This window comes from Nanorana parkeri, unplaced genomic scaffold (genome assembly GCF_000935625.1).
Source record: "Nanorana parkeri isolate BGI_ZX_2015 unplaced genomic scaffold, ASM93562v1 scaffold1991, whole genome shotgun sequence".
In the NCBI taxonomy this organism is placed as follows: Eukaryota; Metazoa; Chordata; class Amphibia; order Anura; family Dicroglossidae; genus Nanorana; species Nanorana parkeri.
Window position 1 is genome coordinate 166,576 of NW_017308259.1, and position 23,560 is coordinate 190,135.

General features: G+C 45.1%; 1 protein-coding gene across 1 annotated transcript in view; it reads left to right on the plus strand.

Annotated features, from left to right (window-relative positions):
- The window catches only part of LOC108800320 (mitochondrial import inner membrane translocase subunit TIM44-like), a 207,288-nt gene that overhangs the window by 156,025 nt on the left and 27,703 nt on the right, over positions 1–23,560 (plus strand). Inside the window, exon 7 of the mRNA XM_018572296.1 lies at positions 1,941–1,991. Within this exon, the coding sequence (XP_018427798.1) occupies positions 1,941–1,991 (51 nt within the window). The remainder of the gene's footprint in view (positions 1–1,940; positions 1,992–23,560) is intronic.

Consider the following 23,560-nt stretch of genomic DNA (forward strand, 5'->3'; position numbering starts at 1 on the left):
ACCTCCCAATTCTGCAAATGACAGACCAATCTTAATACTTAATTTAGATCTCAACATCCACACCAAACTTATATCACCACTCCCACTGACTTCTTTACCATGGGTCAGGCCCTCCCACTGACCCCAGACACTATCCTTCCCTTTTTGTGTTCCTTCCTTACTCCAGGTGTAGGATAATCTTATTAAATCTTATGACACCTTCTCATATGAAGGTCCCATGACACCGGTTCTAGGAAACCCAGATTGTCCGCCTGGCCTTTCTAAGACTGCATTACTTCTCTGGTCAACTATGAAACCATCCTTTGCTTCTTCAGGTATGTTACCTTTCCCTTCTCAGATGTCAAGTTTGTCAAGGCCTGCAGGCATTTGGCTGCTGTATTTTTAACTTCCATGCTTCGCTGAGCTGACCCTCATAAGGTCCACACTCGTTTTTGAAGATTTGTGCCTGCAGTCCTCCGGACCTGTGCACACAGTCTCCACACTCTACAAAATGTTGATTTCTCATATCTACCCTATCTTTCCAACATATCTGTCAGATTAGGAAAGGGAGCTTGGTTGCACTTTTACGGAAGATGTAACGACCACGTCCAGTGTGCTAACACATACACTTACCATCTCCAGCATGATCCGGGAGAGAAATTTTAAAATGCCTACCAGATGGAACTATCGTCCTAACAGAGTAAGATCTTCCAAGGTACTTCCAATTTGTGTTGGCTTCGTCACACAGGGGTTGGTATGCTTTGGTGGCATTGTCCTCAAATTTCCCCTATTTTGGGTAATGGTTTTTGATGTTTATGACAGGATGACGAAAGTCCTCTTGTCCTACGACTCCTCAAGTGGTCCTTCTTTTCATGTTAGCTGGCTCTTTAGCATCTTTTAAAAAGGGGCCCTTTTGTTTTATCTTCATGGCAGCGAGGGCAGTTATTCTGAAACACTGGAAATCAGACCTAACACCCTCCTTTTTGATATGGGTAGAATAACGCAAGTTGTCTCACGCATATAGAAGAGATGACAGCTCATTTATATAATAGATATTCCCAATTCTCTGCTACTTGGACTGTTTAGTTCATTTTCCATGATACCACTCAGTTCCACACATTGGGAGATTGATTAGACTTCTATCTCTTAACTCACCTCTTTTGATATCCTAAGTGTCGGGGACCCTTGACTCTCCAGGCCCTCCTCCAACTTCCTTTTTTTTTGTTTACTTTATTCCTTTCCCTCCAACTTCCCTGTTTTCTTTTCTACCTATGTTTTCATTGTTGTTTTTAAGGGGATGAGACTGACACCTGTGTTGGAGTACAGTAGATTCGCGGTCTGCGGACTTAGCACCCTGTGGAATAGGTTGTTGTTGGGCCTCTTATTGTTACAACGCTTATTAGGCTACCTGTTATACTGTATATTTGTATGTCCTGATTGTGCATGAGAAAGTCTCTGGCTATTGACACTCCAGAGCCCCATAATCCTTTTACCCTTTGGATGGTTTAGTGATGGTTTAGTGTCTCATTTTGTTGTTTTCTATATTTTTTTATTTTTTTGGGGAAGATTTTTGTGTGTTTTGTTTTGTAATTTTCGATAATGTTAATAAAACTGATATATAAAAAAAAGATAAAAATAACAATAAAATGATTTGATCAGGACATAAAACAAAAATCTTTTATTGGTAACAGACCAAAAAGTACAAATAAGAGAAGTTGATCTTTAGTGTTTACATACACTTTAAAAAAAATGTAAAGATTACTTAGGAAGAAAAAGTTGTTAGAGTTATTGTCAAGTTAACTGACACTGCTAAATTTAGTCTCGGCATCTATGCATCACAAAATGTGTAATTATTGCAGCATTGTTATTTACTAAATTTTCTTTAGTGCAGTTTTCTAAAGGTATATATTGACTATATGTATTTTTAATAGTAGATTTTAATGATCCTACTTATTTTCTAGGCTATGATCAGAGGTGATCTTGATGTCCTTAAAGACTGGTGTTATGAAGCGGTAAGTCAGGAATTCTACAGTTTGTTATGTCAACACACCAAAAAAGTTTTTTTCAATATACTACATGGATATATAAGTAACGGCTACATTCTCTCCCACTGTCATATGTTCTACAGGACAGGAAAGATCAAGAAATTGGACCGTTTTAATCAAAATGTCTTTAATAACTGCCTGTGCTACTGAGTTACCCTTCTTGATTCACTAAAATGTAGAAAGTTGCACTGCAAACATTAAAGGAGAATTATGAGGCAAGTAATTTTCACACAGCTGGCTCTGCCTCTAGATAGGCAGAGCCAGCTGTCACTCACGCAGCTGGGCGGATCCAGACAGTATTGTAGGGATCCGTTCCGGCTGCGGCGTCTCATTATACCGCTCGCTGTAGCTCGCTGTATACTGAGCTTTGAGTCACAGGAGCACGCTAGTTTGTGTTCTACCGTGACCCTTAGGAGAACTATGGGGAAAATCCCTGACCCCATAGTTCTCCTTTAAGCAGACACTGTCATTTTGCCCTGTATGGCTAAACTCATATGCTCAGTTTAAATTGCTGAGGTTTGCTTGAAATTAACTTTAGAGAGATACGGTCACCAAAGTGACACTGCTTCAGCAAAGGGAATTCCCTGCCCTTCTTATACTATATATGCACCACACTGGCTCTACCTTGCTGCTACTGCCTCCTCCACAGCAGTTGAGAATACCTTGCACTTCTAGGTTTATAGGAGCATGTGAACTGCTTTTCTGTGATGGTGCCCAAGTTTATCAGCCAACCACTGGGCCCAATCAAGGTCACATGAACTACAGAGCAATGTTGCTGACAAAGCCAATTTCTATGCCAGCTATGGAGGAGGAAGGAGGGGCAAGGGAGTGCAGGCAAGGTGAGTATAATGGGGATGACTTTTGCAGAGACATTGTCACTTTAGTGACATTATTTTTTTAAAGTAAATATCTCACAAACCTCTGCAATTTAAACTGAGAATATGATGAAAAAAATATGTTGTCAGAATTTTTACTCAGTGAACTCTTTGCCCCACTTATTTGTCTCCTGAGCTACCCTATTGATAATTGATGCCCCCCAACAGTAGAGAAACTCAGGAATTAGGAGGGGTAGACCAAGTATGGCATTTATAATAAAAGCTGAGATTTGTATGCAACTTCTGGATCTTCTGCTTGATTAACAAGTTTTTGCATGCAGTTTTCAGCAATGGTAACTTCCGAGTTTGTATTTTTTTTAGGGCTGCGGAAATTAACGATTAATCGTTAAACTTTTTGATCGATTAAAATAATTTTGATCAAAAATGAAAACACTCACCTCTGCGCCGGCTTTGGGGAGTCCCGTCGGAGATCCGGTGACGTCACGGACATCGACGTCACCGGACTCCTTCCCCAAGTGGCTCCGTCGGCTAACGAAGGGAAGGGGGGAGGAGTCCGGTGACGTCGATGTCCGTGACGGCTAACGAAGGGAAGGGGGAGGGGTCAGGTGACGTCAATGTCCGTGATGTCACCTGACTCCTTCCCTTCGTTCGCCAACGGAGTCACTTGGGCTGGTGGGTACTTGTTCTGCACGAGCGCCAGCAAAGGCATTGGCCTATACACATACAGCACAGCAATGAAGTAATAAAATGAACTAGGATCACACTAATGCAGCACGTTATTATTCTGAGTTGCCCCACTCAAGTTTTAAGAAGTGTTGTGACATCCAGACTGACATGTCAGGTAGTAGATTAGTGACACGCAAGGACACTGAGGGGGTGAGTTGTGGAGTAGAAAGATATACTGTATTCGAGTGTCATTGGTGGTATTGGACTGCGTACACAGTCCAGTGCAGTGAGGAGTGCTCAGAATTGTATGTCGGTGAAACAAAATAGCAGCTACACCAACGCATGGCACAGCATAGAAGAGAAAATCCCTCTGGTCAGGATTCGGCAGTATACCTATATCTAAAGGAAAAAGGTCACTCCTTTGAAGACAGTCAAGTACACATCCTAGACAGGGAGGAGGACTGGTTTAAAAGAGGTGTGAAAGAGGCCATTTATGTAAAAATGGAGAAGCCAAGCTTGAATAGAGGTGGGGGGTGAGACATCTATTGTCTGACACATACCATGCTGCTTTAACAACTCTCTCTGGGCAGGTTAATAACACCTCCTATACTCCAATTATGCAAATGCAATCAACACATGGTTGTGACTAACAGATTATGTGGATTGGAGTGAAATTCACCATATTTATTCCCAGATAATTTTTTGTACAAGTCATTCTGAATTGAGAAAGCTGGTCGGATGTCCAGTGAAACGTCTTCAAGAAAAATACAGCAAGTGCAGTTCCCTTGACTTATTTTTTACAGATATACCATGGCCTGGATGAATGAGAACCTTCACAGACAGTAAATAGGCAGGATAAAGGGACAATCAAGCCTCAGTAGTGCTGCAAAGTTATCGTGGCCCCTGTACACATGGGGGAGGGGGACAGGAAGGGCATTACCCAAGGAGCAGTATACATTGTGGGATCTTGCACGGTTATCAGGAAAGGCAACCTACCTAGAGGGTAAAGAGGTGTAAAAAGGGAAGAAAAAGGAAAGATTGGGGGAGGGACAAGGTAGAGGGAAGGAAGAGGTAGTTAGCAGTAGAGAGGAGGGGTGAGAGCACAGAAGAGGGAGGAGAAGTAAACAGTCACCGCTGAAGAGCGTTGTACGCATCTGAGTCCTTAAATGGATGCCACACTGTCCACTGGTTTTTAGGTATCTGGGCATGTCATCCCTACTGGAAAAGATAAGTTCCTCCATGGTCAACATTGCATCCACCCGAGAGAGCCACTCCCGGACTGTCGGTGGATGGGGTGATTTCCAATGTCTAGGAATCAAGGTTTTCGGGGGGTTCAGCAGATAAATTGGGAGGGATTTTTTAGAGATGTGGTGAGCTTCATCAAAATGATATAAGAGGCAGGCTGGGGAGAATTCTAACAAAACACCAGTTATGGTTCTAAGTAGGACATGAACCTCTGTCCAAAAAGGTGAAATCAATGAGCATGACCACCATATATGGAGGAGTGTGCCCCCACCTCCTGATTGCATCGCCAACATATATCAGGGGCGTCTGGATAGATACGATGGAGTAGGACTGGGGTCTTGTATCAGGGCAAACTTAGTTTGTAGTTAGTCTCCTGAATCTAAATGTTTAATGAGCCACCCAGCAGCAAAGAATCCATGCGTTACCAGTCCTGTGTTGAGAATGTAGTGGACAAATCGCATTCCCACGCCCTTGTGGAGGGTGTCGGTGGAAGGGTAGAGGAGTCGTTCAAAAGGGAATAAATTGCTGATATTGCATGCGTTACCCTCTGGGAGGAAGTGCATAGCTTCTCAAATGGAGTTAAACAGCGAGAAAAGGAGCTTCTGTTCGTTCGGGAGTTGAGGAAATGGTGAAGTTTTAGGTATGTCCATAATGGTATGGGTGTAGTGGGGTACATAGCTGCCAGTGTTTTTATCAACCTTCTAGCCCCAGTCCTAGCAGAATTAGGAACAAAGGACTATCTCAGTGGTCTGATCATCAAGGTGGTGTCCACTCGGCAATCGCAGTCTGAAGATCACTTTGCAACCTCTATGGAATTTTGAGTGACTAGTAGACTACCCGTGTGCCAACAATGCCTAGAGTGGACCTGAAATCCTAGAAATCAGGTCAGCAAGGAAAAATAAAAAATGCTAAGGCTATAGGTTCAGATCATCTAGATGCACCACAGGTCCCTTCTACCCAGATGCATGTGGCTCAAGGCCTCATCCATCAAGATGATTCCTGGTTGCTCAGTCCCACACCAGAGCTCTGTAGAAAGACATACTTTTAATCTTGGACAGATCACCTTTTTGCCTGTACAAGGAAATTAATCTTTTACCAAGGTGCCTCTGCTGTGATGGCTTTAATCAGAGATGGTGCAACAGGGTCACTCCTTTTTGCCTGATTGTGGGAATGCTCAGCATCTCAGGTTGGGAAGAAGTTCTCAGCTCCCTGACTGTACAGGGGCATAGGACCCAGAAACTGAAAGGCGACCCACTGATGATCCATTCTGATAATGCACCTGCACTAGAACATCAAAGCAGCACATGAAGTCTGGCCACAGCGTAAAAGATAGAATACGTCGTCTGCTGGGTGTAACTTCAAGTCCTGGACTCATAGCGGTTCCAATACCCATAGTAGATAATTGGTAGGCAGACTTTGTTGACAGCACATTGACCCTGGGGAATGGTCCCTCCATTAGGTAGCATTTCATCAGATTTGTCAAAGTTGTGGTACACTGGACATTTTGCCATCCCATCACAATCACAGGGTTCCCAGGTCCAGCTGCTCGAAGGATGCAGTACTCTCTGGTATGCGTTTTCACCACTAAAACTCTCTTCTCACAATTCAAATTTTTAAGGACTGACCATCCTAGGATAGCAAAATCCTCTCTTCTTTTTATCAAAATTATTTTGTAGCAAGTGTCTGTAGAGCCAGAAGTGGCTAATTTTGCAGATTTCCAGATCAGCTGACTCTTGGCTTTGTTATGGGAGCCATACCCCGAACCTGCTCAGAGTAAGAAGCCGGACCGACATGTAATGTGTCCTTGGGCAATGGGCTCTGCAGTGTGCAATGTGTGAGTCATCTGCAGAGTGCTTTACAGGTGCAGGGGATGTGGGAATACCATCAGGTAGAATTCGGTCCCTAATGACTCCTTAGGCAGCGTTCCCACTGGAGAGGGGAAGACCAGTTGAAGAGGCATGGTTCATGGATCCTGCCTCTCCATCCTCAGACTGCCTGTGTGGGAATTGCAGGGCCTCTCAAGATCCTCAGCTGCGGTCAGTCAGGGCTTTTCTCTTCTGTGCAGAGAGCCTATGGTACTTGCTTTTTTATTTTCCACTAAGGGGTTAACTTTCCAGGTTCTTGTCATGATACCATTGGTTGCATGGCCAGACTTTGGCTGCGACACTATTGGTCATATGGCCGGATTTTGGCTGTAACACCGGCATTACACAGCCAGTGGTGGAAAGTGGAGCTGCACCATATTTGAAATTGGCACTCTTGCTGCCCTCTACTGCAGCTACGCAGGCTTTTCAGCCCTACCGCTCCTGCATGGGTCTTTTCCCGCTGGCTCACTGCACAAGCACATACCATATTCAGTGGCGCTCTATGAATTATCCTTCACAATCTTCTGTACATACTCCTGGCTCCCTGCTGCTTTAAAGTGACCTGGTCACAGATGGTATTAACCCTTCCTTTTTCCAGCAGCGGTTTGCGAGTACCTCTTGTAAACAGTACCTCACTTTTTAGTATGGGGGATCAAGGTGGCAAGGGCAGAGATTCTGGGGGTTTGCCAGCGAATGATCCTCTAACAGTAGAGGGGGGTCTTGCACTGTTCTCCCTAAGGGACCTAAGGGTCTTATGCCAGAGTCACAATACTCCTCTTCCTTAAAGGAGAACTATGAGGTGAGTGCTTTTCACTCACCTCATAGTTCTAGCCGACCTGTGACTGTCACAGGTCGGCTCAGTAGATCGAAAAGTGAGCGAACACATACCGGCTTTCGCTCACTTCTCGATAAAAGATGGGCACATCGTACGAGCTTTCAATGAGCTTACGACCATTGCAAGACAAAGGTCTTGCGGTGGTCGTAAGGTGTATGGGCACCTTTAGAGTTATTAGCGGAACGCAGCCATATATATAGATGTGCTTATATTGTCTGTTTTGATACAAAAGTTTGAATATATTTTTAGTATTCCTATAAATAAACATATATATATATTTTTATAATCATACGTTACATCTTTTCGAAGGAATGCTGGGATCCCCACTTTGGGGAATTTTGTACTTTTTCTGAACAATTGAATAGTAGGGGACCCTCCTTCACATAATTGTTAAACAAATTCGTTATTGAACCTTCCTTTCCCCCTTTTTATATGCCCAAAAATTAATTTCCTGGGTTCTCTTAAAAGCCCCCAGCCTGTTAAGTCTTTTCCAGTCCATCCCCCTTTGCAACTTGGGTTGCATAGTGATTGGCCTAATCCGGGTAAAGCCTTTTCTCCTCCCTTCTCATCCCAAATGCTTTGCCCAGCAATACCCTGTTGAGGAGGATTTAAAAAAAAAAGGGTGGAATCGGAGGCTGTCAATATCACACTCCCTCCAAGCTGCATGGTCGCACTTAAATCTGCCTTTCCATTTAAATATGTGAAGGACCATACTACCTTCCTGGGCACCTGTGTCACACCTACCCTTGATAGGTTATTCATGGCTAACTTTCCACCTATCCTCAACCACCCCCCCCCCCCCCCCACCTTCCAGATCTTCTGCCCCAGGGACTGGTTTACCAACTTTTTTGCTTTTGGGTCACTAGCTTTATGGCTTGGCTAGTAAAGGCCAGGGCATGAACGTTAGGAACCAGAGTCTGTTATGCCTCACTTATAGGCTCGGTAATAAACATCTCACAAAGTCTACCATTTCACCTGGAAAATATATTTCTTATGGTGAGGGGCAAAACAAATTCTACCCCAGAAAAGTATTTAGATGGTCTGGCTCTGTTTGTCCCTTAGGATCCTTATAGGGGACAGCCTGCTTCACTATCACCAGGTGGATTCAACTCATGATTCAAACCTGTAGACTTAGGGTTCCGGTCAGTCAGTGCTCTGCCCTTGTGTGCAGAGAGCCTGTGTTATTTACTTGCTTGTTTTTTTCCGCTAAGGGGGGTTAACTTTCCAGGTTCTTGACACAATACTATTGGTCCATTTACCTGTTGGTTTTAGTGGGCCTGTTAGCTTTTATTCGGTGTGTTGCCCACCTCTCAATTGAAATGCTTTTGGACATCCCAGTGTACCTGAATACTTGATCCTGTGTCCCTTAAAGTACGATTAAGAAAATAGGATTTTCTCTTGCATTCTTTGAAGGACACAGTGGGATCTTTGAGATCTTGACCCATGGGTTTATATTACCACTTGCAGGAGTAGGACACTAACAACCCGGGACAGCCCCTGCTTCTTGCCAGTCCCCATGTTTGTAACCATCAACTAATTTTTTTCCCCTAGCTTGTAGGAGATTTTTTTGTCCTGGTCTATTAAGCCCAGGTCTTTTTTTTCTGCTTCATCAGATATTGATCTTCAATCAAATTGCTGTATGGGTGACAGGCTGGATATACAGATCCTGGTAGTCTGACTCCCACTGGTGCCTGGGAATTTTTACTTTGTGGTGCCTGGGAGCCAGTGGGAGGGTAGTCCCTTGCCATCAGGATAGAGGAACAGCAGCAGGACCTGGGGCTGGTGAGTCTTTGCTGGGGAAAGAACCTTCCTGCTGCACAATTGCTCAGGTGCTGTGCGGGGCACATAAGAGACACTCGTAAAGCAAGTTGCCGGGTGGCTGAAAGTGCCTCTTTTTTTTCCCCCTTCACAATCGTGGGAATTTTTATGCTGCCTCCCGTAGTGGGAAGCTCTTCCCTTCCTCCCCAGTGATTCAGGCCTTGCTAGCCTCCTTAGGCTCTCTGCATGAGGCTTTGGGTGCCTCAAAATCGGCTTTTACATTTGAATTCCTTCTATTCTACTGCTTAGTTTTCTGTGCTGCTTAGTTTTCCATATAAAGACAGCCTTATCACAGATAACCTCTGTCCTTTGCCCACAAGCAAATGTTTTGTGGCTAAGGGGCCTTGGACAATAGCAAGTCGATTAAGTCATCCGCCGGACAAGATATATAGTGACCCTGGCAGCCCAAGCCCACAGATTAAGTCCTCAGCATAAAGGTGAGCTGCCACTGGGGCATACCAAGGTGGGAGGATGACTTGTAGACATGTGCGATTCGGTTCGTTCCGAAATTCGTTTCGGACGAATTTTCGGAAATTCGGAGATTCGGATGCATCCGAATTCCGAATTACAGCTAAGACAAATGCAAACGAATCCGAAATTCCCGATTTCCCGAAATTCGTTATTGGACGAATTTCGTTGCAGCAAAATGACATTAGGAAAAAAAAATTACACCATTTTACCTCTACAACACATCTATGCTTAAAGTACAGAGGCTATAGTGTAGAGTTTAGAGCACAGGATTCCCATTGCTAACATATACAATATTTAAAGTTTTTGTTTTTTTTCCTTTGCTTTTGAATTGGCATTCTCCTAACATTCCTACCAGACCTAAAGGGTCTGGTATGAATTGGGGGGAACCTCAGGCTTTTTTTTTTTTTCATCTTCTGCAGACTGTAAAAAAAAAAAAAAGTCATTTTTGTTCACCTTAATGTCATTTTGACGCAACGAAATTCGTTATTGGGCGAATTCTGTTGCATCAAAATTATTATTTTTTTACAGTCTGCAGAAGATGCAAAAAAAAGTGCGTGGGGTTCCCCCCAAAATCCATACCAGACCCTTAAGGTCTGGTAGGAATTTTAAAGGGGAACCCCAGCCCCAAAAATGGGGGGAAAAAAACGTGGGGTCCCCCCTAACAGTCCTACCAGACCCTTGATCCGAGCACAGGCCCGGCAGGGCAGGAAAGGGGGGGGACGATCGAGCGCCCCCCCCTCCCTGCACCTTACCAGGCCACGTGCCCTCGGCATTGGGAGGGTGTCCCCATGCCGATGGGGACAAGGGCCTCTTCCCCACAACCCTGACCCGGTGGTTATGGGGGTCTGCGGGCAAGGGGGCTTATTTGCATCGGGGTACCCCTTTAAATAAGGGGGCACCCAGATGCCGCCCCCCCCCCTATGTGAATGAGTAAGGGGTCCTTGTACCCCTACCCATTCACTAAAGAGTTAAATCAAATAGTAAAAAGTCCAGACTTTTGACAAAATCCTTTAATTGAAAAAAAAACAAACAGTCAATTTTTGACTATTCCTTTAATAAAAAAATGGCTCCATCGATGTTATCCAGAGGAAAACTAACAAAAATGACATTCAGTTTGAAAGTCAACAGATGGGCGGAGCGAGCCATGACGTCACGGCTCGCTCCGCCCATTTGACATCCTCATCTGTCAACTGCTACATATTGCAGTCATATATAACAAATGCTTCTATGCTTAAAGTACACAGGCTATAGAGTAGTGGATAGAGGTACAGGCTTGGAAAACGAAACTAAACTAAACAAATTTTTTGCTGGTGCACATGTCTAATGACTTGTTTTGTTTGCAGACCGCTGGCTGGACCTAATTGTGGACAACTGGGTCCAAGAATTGATCTAGTCAGGTTACAAAATCGAATTTCAGTTCCATCCCCTAGAGCACTTTTTTGCCTCAAATCTGTGTTTCTCTCCCCACCATTTGGTGGACCTGAATTCTGCAATCCATACCCTGCTTTCTCAGGAGGTGATAGTTCTCGTGCCCTCCTCTGAATGAGTTCAGAGCGGTCTTTTTCCAATGTGTTCAGAGCAGCCCTGGGCCATAAGGGGGCCCATCTGCTTGCTTTCTAATCCTACCTGGAGATGCAGGATGCCATTATCTCATTCCCTCCTGGTTTGCTTAGTCTCCCCCCCTGCTGTTTCTTGCAGAAAGTCAGCAGAGATCAGAGACTGGGACAATTGTTTACCCGGCCGCTGCCTAGCAACTGATGACGCGGATGGGCGGGCCGGCCAGTCTACAAAACATTACAGGCTCTCATCCCTTGCTTTGGAGACAGACAGAGCCTCACTGCCCTGCTCCTCCCACATCACTGTATAACTCTTGGGAACAGGAGACACCTCTGCAACTGACAGCGCCCTCCTTCCTCCATTCACTCACATGTTTGAAACACAGCAACCATCGGTATGTTTATTGTTGAGCAAATGAGAGTGTGTCATGTTTTTTTTCCCTTTGATTTTTAGCATGTAATTACAAATGATTGCATGATCTCTTCTTTCTAGGGATGCACCGATACCAGTATCGTTATTGGTGCAGATAATGGGCATTTTCACGATTACGTGTACTTGCACGTGTACGTGAAAATGCCCCATTACTAAACGCTAAAAAATTGGCTGCCGTAAGGTCCTGCACTTGCTGGAACCTTGTTGTGCCTGTTTGTTTGCAGCGCCATCGCCATATCTCCTTTTCCTCCTTCCCGCACCCACCGACACAGCTCTGGTGGGACTGCGCGCAGCCCTGGTGGGAAGACCGCGCGCAGCCCTGGTGGGGAGACCGCGCGCAGCCCTGGTGGGGAGACCGCGCGCAGCCCTGGTGGGGAGACCGCGCGCAGCCCTGGTGGGGAGACCGCGCGCAGACCTGGTGGGGAGACCGCGCGCAGCCCTGGTCAGACAACACACAGCCTCCTGAGACCCTGCACAGCCCTGGTCAGACAACGCACAGCCCTGGTGAGCAACAAAGTGTACGTAGCTTTATATGCCTTGCTGTACAATGTGTTGCTGTAATTTGTAGTTCTCTATAGCTGATGGTATTCTGCATTGCTGTATAATGTTTCGCTGGGATTTGTAATCCTCTATAGCTGGTGGTATTCTCTACTGCTGCACAATGTATTGCTGAGATGTGTAGTCACTGTACAGCTTGACGTTTGTGGCAGAACTACCGGGGTCCCAGCGGTTGCAGCTGCGACCAGTCCCTGGCACTCCACCACTGTCCTAAAATCATTAGTCGGTATTGTTTTAGAAAAACTGTCATATGACACTACAAAAAGGTCATGACAAGCAGCGGGCCTTGGTAGGGCAGAGGAGCCCAACAAAATGTTTGCTCAGGGTCCAGTCAATAATAAAGACAGCCCTGGCCCCATCACTCACTTCTAGCACACACGGAGGTACCCCACAGGGCGTGTCTCCTGCCCCCCTGGCCCAGCGGACCCTGCCATCACTGGTTTAACACAGCTGCCTCTCGTGGTTTAACAGAGCAGGGCCTTTCTTGAGCTGCTCAATGATTGCTCCAGCTCCCTTGTCCCAGGTTCCTGGTTTTGGACTGTTTAGCATGCCCCGATCTAAGTGAGAAGTGCCAGGAGCTGGTGGAGCAGTAGGTACTATGGTTCCTTTGTTATAATAGGCCACTCGTAGAAACAAATCTCTAATGTCTGTAAGTGCCAGGATTCCCTGAAACACTGGAGCCCAGTAGTATGCAAAATTATTGATGCTTCTGCCTCCCCCCATGGCACATCTTACAGTGCAATGCAGGACCTCAGCATCCCATTGAAAGATGCCTTAATATTATTATTATTATGTTGATGGTTTTCCTCAACACTGCTATTGCTAACATGTGGTAGTTACATACTGTACTGCAGGGTATCCAACAGCTGTAGTTTTAGAAGTTAAGTGTTAAAACCCAACTCTTATCTTCTGGGCCTAACCCCCATCCCAAGTTCTTTGCTTTCCTTCCAGTTCAAAAAAGTTCAAAAAGTATTACTCACCCTCTCCACATCCTTTGCTGGTCATTGGTCCTCTTCCAGGTTGAAATATGTCAGAATCATTTGATGACTTCTTGTTCCTGTTCTATGGAGCATTGAGGACCACCAGAGGTAGACCGACTATTTGTGCACTGCTTGAGGGCCCGCGGGCAGGGAGGGGCCCGTCAACGACCCCCCCCACCGGCCTGCTCCCCACTCACTCGCCTCTACTTATTTATTACTGAGCTCTGTGTTGTTTACTACTGAGTGCTGCATTATTTACATTGACATTGATGCTGGTCTGAGGTCTACCGTGCATTGGTTCTGGTCTGAGGTCTACCGTGCATTGGTTCTGGTCTGAGGTCTGCCAAGCATTGGTGCTGGTCTGAAGTCTGCCATGCATTGGTTCTGCTCTGCGGCCTGCCGTGCATTGGTTCGGCTCTGTGGCCTGGCGTGCATTGGTTCTGCTCTGCGGCTTGCCGTGCTTTGATTCTGCTCTGCGCCCTGCTGTGCTTTGGTTGTGGTCTGCAGCCCGCCGTGCATTGGTTCTGGTCTGCAGCCCGCCGTGCATTGGTTCTGGTCTGCGGCCTGCGTGCATTGGTTCTGGTCTGCGGCCTGCCGTGCATTGGTTCTGGTCTGTGGCCTGCCGTGCATTGCTTCTGGTCTGCGGCCTGCCGTCCATTGGTTCTGGTCTGCGGCCTGCCGTGCATTGGTTCTGGTCTGCGGCCTGCCATGCATTGGTTCTGGTCTGCGGCCAGCCGTCCATTGGTTCTGGTCTGCGGCCTGCCGTGTGTAAGCTTCTCTGCAGCGCAAGGCTTGCATCTTAACTGCGGGGATGCGTACGGTTTAGTCAGTGGTCGGTCTCGTAGGTACTCTCTCAATTGATTAGAGATGTGTATGAGACCGGTAACATCATTTAACCGTGGATGGAAATGGTGGTATGCAGCACGTATAACACCCTGACACGTATCACTTAACTTTAGACTCTTGTCCTTATGGGTGAGGGTCTGCACAGCAACGGAATTGAGGTGAGACTGATTCCTCCCTGTGGTGATGGTAGACAGTGTATATGAGTACAACAAAAGGTGTATCCTAGGTGTGGGAAATGTCTCTCACAATTGCAGTAATTTACTCTATCATTATATGCTGTAAGTTCGAGTCCATAACAACCATTGAGTTAGCGCACAGCAGGGTGCCACTAGGATACTTGTGGTTTGTGGGTGTCTCAGCGAGGAAGTCCCTGAGGGTTTCTAAGTTTCTGATGCGGTGAGTTCCTGTTCAGGGTGTTTAAAGGTCCCGGTGCTGGCTGGTGAGGAACTCCCTTGAGCAGTCCCAATTGGTGGGGATCAGGTGCAACGGTGTGGAACCAGGTTCCAATATCAGGTCTGCAGCAGCAGGTTGTCTGCGATAACAGTGTGAATCATCAGCGTTCAGTGTCACAAACAGTCGGACGTCGACAGTTCGTTTTGCCGTGGCTTAAGGAGCCTGTTGCGTGTGCGCTGGAGGGAGGAGCTAATGCATGTCGTGCGCGTGCGCCGGGGGGAGCTGATGACGCTCGTTGTGCGCCGGAGGGAACCGCTGAGGTCTGTCGTGCACGGGCCTGGATCGCGGCCCCGGGACGGTACCGAGTAAGTCCCTTACAGGACCCCACCCCCAAGGGGAACCCCTCCGGTTTTCAGATTAGGAGATGGACGGTGAGGATATCTGCGGTGGAACTCCTTTACCATCCTAGGAGCATGGACATCAGCTTCATCTTCCCAAGAATCTTCCTGGGGTCCATAATTCTTCCATCTTATGAGGTACTGAATCCGGTGTCGGTGTCTTCGGGAGTCCAGTATCTTCTCTATCTCGTATTCTTCCTCCCCTTGTACCAGAATGGGTGGAGCCCAAGCAGGAATCCTACCGGGGAAACGATTTGGTTGATATGGCTTAAGTAAGGACACATGAAAGGTGGGGTGCACCTTCATCTCCCGTGAAAGGGTGAGGCGAACAGTATTCTCGTTAATGATGGATTCCACAGGGTATGGGCCTACATATAACTTGCCCAATTTTTTGGATGGAGTTCTCACTCTGAGGTTCTTTGTGGACAACCACACTTTGTCCCCAACTTGATATCGGGGTGAAGGCCGTCGACTAAGATCGTAGAACTTCTTTTGGTCCTTTTGTGCGTCTGCAATGTTTTGCTGGAGGGTCTCAGCCATCCCCCGGAGATTAGTTATGTAGTCCTCAACAGCTGGAACATTGGTGGGCATTGAAGCAGGAGGCAGGATAGAAGGGTGGAACCCATAGTTAGCCTGAAAAGGTGAATGGTTGGTGGATGAGCTGGTGGTGTTATTGTAACAGAATTCAGCCAGTGGAAGCAAATCACTCCAATCATCCTGGAGATGGGTGCAGTAGCACCTCAGGTATTGTTCCAGGCACTGGTTTGTCCTCTCCGTCTGACCATTTGTCTGGTGGTCTATCACGAGTTTACTGCATAGGGCCCTCCAGAAATGCGATATGAATTGAACGCCTCTATCGGAGATTATCCTTGCTGGCATGGCATGTAGCTTCACAATATTTCTCGTGAAGGCGTCGGCAGTTTCAGATGAGGATGGGAGTTTATTCAGGGCAACGAAATGTGCCATCTTTGTGAGGAGGTCTACAACTACCATTATAGTGTTGTGCCCGGAGGAGAGGGGTAGCTCCACGATGAAATCGATCAATATTGTCTCCCAAGGTCTGGTAGGTATGGGAAGACTCATCAGTAGTCCATAGGGTCTTTTCATGTTTGCACGAGGCACAAGTTTTGCATGAGGCAACGTAATCCTTTATGGTGCGGTGCATCCCTGGCCACCAGAAGTATCTCTTTACTAAGGTCAGGGTCTTGGAAACTCCGGCATGTGCTGCTAGCGAGGTGTCATGCAACAATTTAAGTACAAGCAAGTGTAGCGAAGAGGGAATGAATAGCTTGGAGTCTTCCTGAGAGAGGGATCGGGAGGTAGGTCAGCAGTGACCAGTTCTTTCTGTAATTATTGTTTTAGGTTAAGAGAAACCGTGAGTTGTTTCTCCTGAGGAATAATAGGAGTGGGGATAGCCTCGTTCATCTCCGTCTCTTCCATCCTAGAGAGGGAATCGGCCTCGCCGTTCTTTGATCCTGGGCGGTAGGTGATAAAGTTGAATCTATCAAAGAAGAAACTCCATCTTACCTGGCAGGAGGAGAGGGACTTGCTGATTTTGAGGTATTGGAGATTCTTATGATCGGTGTAGATCATGATGGGATTTTCGGTGCCCTCTAGAAGGTGGTACCAGTTCTCCAGAGCCCCCTTTATGGCAAGTAGCTCTTTCTCGCCAATGGGGTAGTTGACCTACGCAGCGTTCAAGGTACGGGAAAAGAAGGCTACTGGGTGTAATGGCGTCAGTAAGGAGGATCTCTGCCAGAGGATTGCCTCGATCGCTGTGTGCGAAGCGTCCACCTCCAGGATGTAGTGGTGCTGTGGATCAGGTATCTTGAAAATAGGAGCCGTCACAAAGCGCTTTTTCAGGTCTTCGAATGCCTGTTGTGCTTTTGTCTCCCAGCAATATCTCGTCTTGGAACTGGTGAGTTTAGTTAGAGGCCGTACTACTGCAGAGAAATTCAAGATGAATTTCCTGTAGAAATTCGCGAAACCTAGAAATCGCTGAAGCGCTTTACAGGTTTGGGGTACAGGCCAGTTTCTATTACACTCTACTTTCGACTGGTCCATGTGGATGCCCTCGGGAGATATGACGTACCCTAAGAAGGGGATGGTGTTGGTCTCAAAAACACACTTCTTCAATTTGGTGAGCCTTCAGTCTGGTCAGAATCCATATTACATGCTTCCGATGGTCTTGGATGTTCTCCGAATAAATGAGGATATCGTCAAGATATACCACGACACATACGTCTAACAGATCCCGGAAAATGTAATTGATAAAACATTGAAATGTCGCGGGTGCGTTGCATAATCCGAATGGCATCACTGTATATTCAAATAGGCCATACCTGGTCCTGAAGTTGGTCTTCCACTCGTCCCCCGCCCTCATGCCTATGAGGTTGTATGCTCCCTGCAGGTCCAGTTTGGTGAATAAAAGAAAAATTGTGTGCGAACTGTCTTACAGATGAAGGCGGTTCAAGGGTTAACCAATGGTGGGGACAAACCACAATGTTATTTTTTTTTTTTTTAAAGAAAATTTACTTTATTTGATCAAAAACGGACATACAAAAATTGCTGAACACAGAGCTGACAGTTTCCTGTCCAATAATTAAAACCGATGATTAGTCAAACTGACTTCAATCTATTTTTTGGTTGGATATATATGCCCTTTAGTTCGCTGTACATAGATCCCTTAATGGTTATGCAGTCTATTGATTGTGTTCGGGATTTTGATACTAGGGTGCATTTAGTAACGATGGTTAATCACATCCACATGTTTTTAAGTTGATTGTGGTTTGATCATTCTTTTATTTCTTTGCTAATCCTGTATGTTGCATTTTCTTGAAAGCCGTTGCACAATTCTGTCTTGGATCGACAGTGAGTGAATCTGTGACGGTTTTCAGCAAGATTAGGATTTAGTTTGAAAAATACTTTTAATTTAAGTGAAGAGGCTCTTAAGAACGTGGTTTGTGATTTGCTTAATCTTCCTTTTAAATATATCCTTTTTGGGTATAGGATCCAATTTCAAAGATATTGGAATCTATCAAGGAGAAGCCGTTCTATGCCGGTTGCAGTTACTTTTGTTATATTAGCTAGTGCACTTTTAGTTGCACTTGGTTCTTACTGATCATTTAGGAGATTTTACCCACCATGAGGGGTTGTATTGAAGGGTCAATCTAATTCAACAGTGATTGTAATTTAAAGTTTTTGCTAGTTCGTGTTGGAAAGTTTACTCACATGACCTCCTGGTCAGTCCTTCGACTTTCCATTCATGGGTTTCCCCCGAGTGAAGATGTTTGTAGGTTTTAAAAAAGAGAGTCACTGGATATCTTTTAGTTTTCCTCGGTTGGTGGGGTATCCAGGTGTTAATGATCCAGACCGACACTAGTGCTGTTATATAAATCCACAGGTTGCTTTTTGTCCAACGCTGCTCTCAAAGACTAGTTGGATGACCCAGAGATTGCCTGCTGTACAGCCAAAAAATGTTTTTTTTGTTTTTTTCTTTTTGGACAAAAAGCAACCTGTGGATTTATATAACAGCACTAGTGTCTGTCTGGATCATTAAGATCATTAACACCTGGATACCCCACCTTGTTCTAGATTTTGTTATTCTACCAATTCCCCTGCAATTCACATTTTAGTGAATAGGCCTGCTATTTTAAAAATAGGGTGGAGAAATAATTACTGTAACACATAAATGTATATGTGGGTAGGGCTTGTATATGGGTGGAGCACAAGGGGGCCCCATAATCTGGTATTGTCCGGGGCCCCCATTTGTTGTCAGCCTGCCCCTGGTTCAGTTCCCCAAAAAGGTCTGATGTGTCTATACTGAACTGAAGGTGCAAAGGAAGTATTTTCTGGCTTCTTGCATCAAGGATGCCCATCTTCATATCCCCATTTTTTGCGCTGACCTTCACTACGAACTGTGGTTCTCCTCTTTGGGCTGACTTGGGCTCCTTGAGTGTTCACTAAGGTCCTGGCACCTGTACTGGCCTACAGGAGATCTCAATCATCGGGTATCTGGACAATTTGCTCCCCTGTGGAGCTGAATCTCTGTCACAATTCGGCTACATCCTGAATCCTTTGAACTCATTGCTAGTTCCCTCTTTCTAGCTGACGTACCTGGGTCTAACACTGCAATTCAAGATTTGCGACATGCCATTGGTCAAGATTTTAAAGATCCAGCTGTGCCCTTCAGTGAACGCAAGAGAAAATAGGATTTTTGTACCCATTGTAAAATAATTTTCTCTGTACTCATTGAAGAAAGAAACAGCCCTAGTCCTCCGCTTACTGTGTTTGCTTGTTTGTTTACTGTTTGTTACTGAGTTGGTTGTTGCATATGGGAGGTTTGGCTAACAGCAGGGGCTGCCCCTGGGTTGCCTTATTTTTGTTGTTGTGCTCAACATACTATTTCTGCAGGTGCCGATATAAACCCATCAGTCAAAATCCCAAAGATTGAGCTGTGTCCTTCAGTGAATGAAGAGAAAATAATTTTATGGTGATCCTACTTTTTGACTTTCTGTAAAATACTTTTCTTAGAGTGCATCAAGTGAAACAGGTCCCCTCACTCTGTTTTTATGATCCATTTCCACAATTGTTTTTCTACAAAACTGAGACATGATGGGAGTGGGAGGGATTATACTGGGCTGTCTTAAAGCTTTTGTTTGCTAGTGTCCAATTTCCTGAAGGCAGCAGCATACCCAATATAGCTGAATACTTCATCCGGTTTTCTTAAATGTACTCCAAGAAAAAAAAAATGAATGGTAAGTCAAAAACACTAATTATCTGCTGCTAGTTCAAGTCAGGTTTCTCTCCGGCAGTGCTGCCATGCTAAAACCTTGCAAGATGATTTCTGGCATAGGGTGCCACTGCACGTATGGAAAGTCTTTTTGAAATAGCGTGGACTCTTAGATTTGACTTTATTACCTTTTATGTTGCTTGGATCCTGAGCTTCCTGCAGTTGAGCATGGAACAGCACCTGCTTCTGAGCACCACCAAGGAAAAGATATCCACTCTAGACATGTGCATCGGCACATGTCGGTACCGGCAATCGTTTTGATTCGGTTTTTGCGTTTAGTTTTTCGGGATTAGGGCCAGAAAGTTAATTCGTTTCGGGATTCAGATCCAGACGAAATTGGTTAGCGGTAGTCTGTACAAAAGTTCTTTCCATTTCGTGTTCGTTTCGTTGCAGCAAAGAGACATTAAAATGATTATCTTTTTTATTAAATGTCACTTTGCTGCAACGACAATTCGCTCAGAAACGAAAATACGTACAGACTACCGCTAAAAAATTTTGTCCGAAATTTCATTTTCGGATTCGGTTTCATGCGCCATTTCTGTTATTTGGAAATGCGGATACATCTGAATCTCCGATTAACGAAAATTCATTCGAAAAACAAATTTTTCCCAAACGAATCGGACATGTCTAATCCACTCTGGCTGTATTTTTTTTAAGTGACCCTTGGCTGCTTATTCTTCGGTTGATAGTGTTACTCACTATGATCACTTTTGCATACGTCCGAGGGAGATTCCTTTTTATACTCTAGATGTGATTATCCTATTATCTGATTGTCAGGGTTTAACTGATGGCCACAGCTTCCATAAGAAACATGAATTTGTTTTCCATTCTAAATGATGGGCTCGAGAATTCCCTGCATTCAGTTCAGTCATCTCTTGATGGATTTGCTTATTTCACAGGCCTATTCCCTCAAAAGGCAGCAGCTTCCATTCCCTGTCACTGCTCACTCTACTCTAGGGTGGTGAACTAATCAGGCCTTTTAGCACCAGACGTGTTTCACATGTATGCAAGGCAGCAACCTGTTCCTCTAATCACAAGTTCACCATATCGTGCATATTTTACGCCAATACCTACCATCAGTAGAAAACTGGCTTGGAAGAAAGAAAAAGGGTATTTTTTGTACTCTGTACAAATCCTCCAGTCGCTCATTGGGAGACAGATCTCTACCATCATGTGGTTGTCTTTTTCTTTGTTGGCCTTTTGCCGTAAGAGGTGTTTAACAGGAAGGTTATCTACTACCATTTGCTTACTGCTTGCTTTTCCTAAGCTTGCTAAGTGCATTAAAGGAACTGGCCACGGAAACTGAATGCAGCAGATGAGAAATATTTCAAGCTTACTTCTCTTTGAAACCAGAAGAGGAGTAGCACTGCAATCAGCTTTAAACTACCAAGAACTGCTAGAACCTTGGTATGCCCATCTACACCCCAGAGAAGTCATATCAGAAGTGGTCTTCATGGAAGAGTTGCAATCAAACAGCTGTTGGAAATAAAACTCACCTGAACAAAAACAAGTTTCATTTATTAGATGTTAGGGACTCTGTTTTGCGCTACTTAAATCTCACTAAGGACTTTAGAAAGTCCCTTTTCGTAATACACTCAGGAAAAAACAAAGGGCATCAAGCTTCAAGAAATACCATTGCTAGATGGGTTAAACGGGCTATCTTTGAGACTCACTCTGCCATGGGAGAAACTTGCCCTTTTGGGCTAATGGCTCATTCTACCAGAACTCAATCTACCTCCTGGGCAGAGCGGGCCAATGCCACTCAGGAACAAATTTGTTGTGCTGCCACGTGGTCCAGTTACTCTCCTTTTTGTCTACATTATTGTCTGAACCTTCAGTCTGCTGAAGATCAATCTTTCAGGTAAAAGGTTCTTCAGAAGGTGGTCCCTTCCCAATCCTGTAAATTTTTGCTTATCCTTTCCCCTGCTGTCCTGGAAAGACGATCAGAGAAATTTAGAGTTCGACTTACCGGTAACTCCAAGTTTCCAAGAGTCTTTCCAGGACATCATAGTTCCCTCCCTTTTTAGATGCTGAAGGTTTGTAGTTTTATTTGTCTTTCAGTTACATTACGTTTACTCGGGAAAATACTGATGGACTATCTGAGGGACCACCTTTTTAAAGTCTGATGTGTTTGTGCGTCCTGCCTCTGGGGTGCAGTCATGCTCCACCCACCAGAGGTAGGATGAGGGTACAGAAAAATAGCAGGTGCTCCGAACTGACGAGTCAAAATTTAAAATATGTATTTCTTACAGAAGAGCTGGAGAACAGTACATAGATGAATTGCTGCATTCAACAGTGTAGGTTTCCTACAGCTTGGGACAGTATATCTGCAAATAGCTTGTGATTTGGTCAAAACAGATGACACCTTACCTGCTAAGAAATACAGGCAGAATCTTATCCCTTGTGCAAAACCACCAGGGAGGCATCTGATTTGTCTCCAAGTTAATTCCTCAGCATATCAATGACTGCAAAATCATGTTATCTGCCTTGAAAAAATGAAATCATGAAATAAATGTCATGACCCCCACATATACCTGATCCCAGGGCCGGTGCTGAACTATTGTGTGCCCTAGGCAAGACTGGCTACTTGCATTGCCCAAAAAATATATATATATATTGTTAATAGATTTCTTTTAATTTGCAAGAATAAGAACAATAAGATGCCAAAAGCACATGTAATGAAGGCAAAATATATATTAACCAGATTTAGTTTGTCATTATTTACACTGCAAATGCTGCCACCGTAGTTAGTAGTTGCCACCCTGCTACCACTGACTCCAAGCTGTGGAGCGACTACAAATCTGGCCAATACATTCATTATACAGCAATGCAGAATGGCAATTGGCTATAGAGGACTACAAATCCCAGCAATATATCCCAGCAATATATTATACAGCAATGCAGAATACCACCATCAGCTATAGAGGACTACAAATCTCTGCAGTCAGATAACATGGTACCGTGGCTAGGGGTGAGGAAGAATGATCTTCAGTCAGATAACATTGTACCATGGCTGGGATGAGGAGAAATGATCTGCCGTCAGATAACATTGTACCGTGGCTGGGATGAGGAGGAATGATCTGCAATCAGATAACATTGTACTATGGCTGGGTATGGGGAAATGGTCTGCAGATCTCAGGACATGATACAATGTAGCAGTGCAGGAGTGGAACTGAATGTACCCAGGGGAGCCCCCACTCTCCCCCCCATTTATGCCCTCCTCCCCGATCTCTACCTCCCAGCATCTCTGGCCCCCGTATTTAACCTTCCTTGGAGGGGCTGTATTGTGCTGCTGTTGTGGTTCACGATTACTTGTGAAAATGCCCAATTTCGTCACTGATACTGATATCGGTGAATCCCTAGTGAAAGCTAGAGGATCAGTGACCCCAACAAGCTGGCGGAGTGCGAGTAAGCTGCTGGTCACGCTTGCGCCCTGGTGCCTAGTTTGCCTAGCGACAGCGCCGACCTAGCCTGATCCTCAACATCTTCGAGCCAGTCTGGGATTACTTGCATAGATATCATGAAGTAAGACAGCCAAAGTATGTAGTGGAACTGTGGCAGGTTCTCCACGAGGCTTGGAACAACCTAACATGCAAGCACCATCAGAAACTTAATTCAAGTGTACCTAAGTGTGCTGCACTTTATAATCATCAAGGAACATCTTAGTATGTGAACGTATGTGTCATTATTGTTTAAAGCATTCTTGCTTTACAGCATTTATTAAGTGTCTAAACCTTTGCAAAGTTCTTTATATTATACTAAAGGCGTAGCCAGAAGGGGCAAGGATGGGTTGAAGTAATGGCAGGTGCCGTGGTGCCTTTGAGGGGAGAATAAGGGGCCAGCG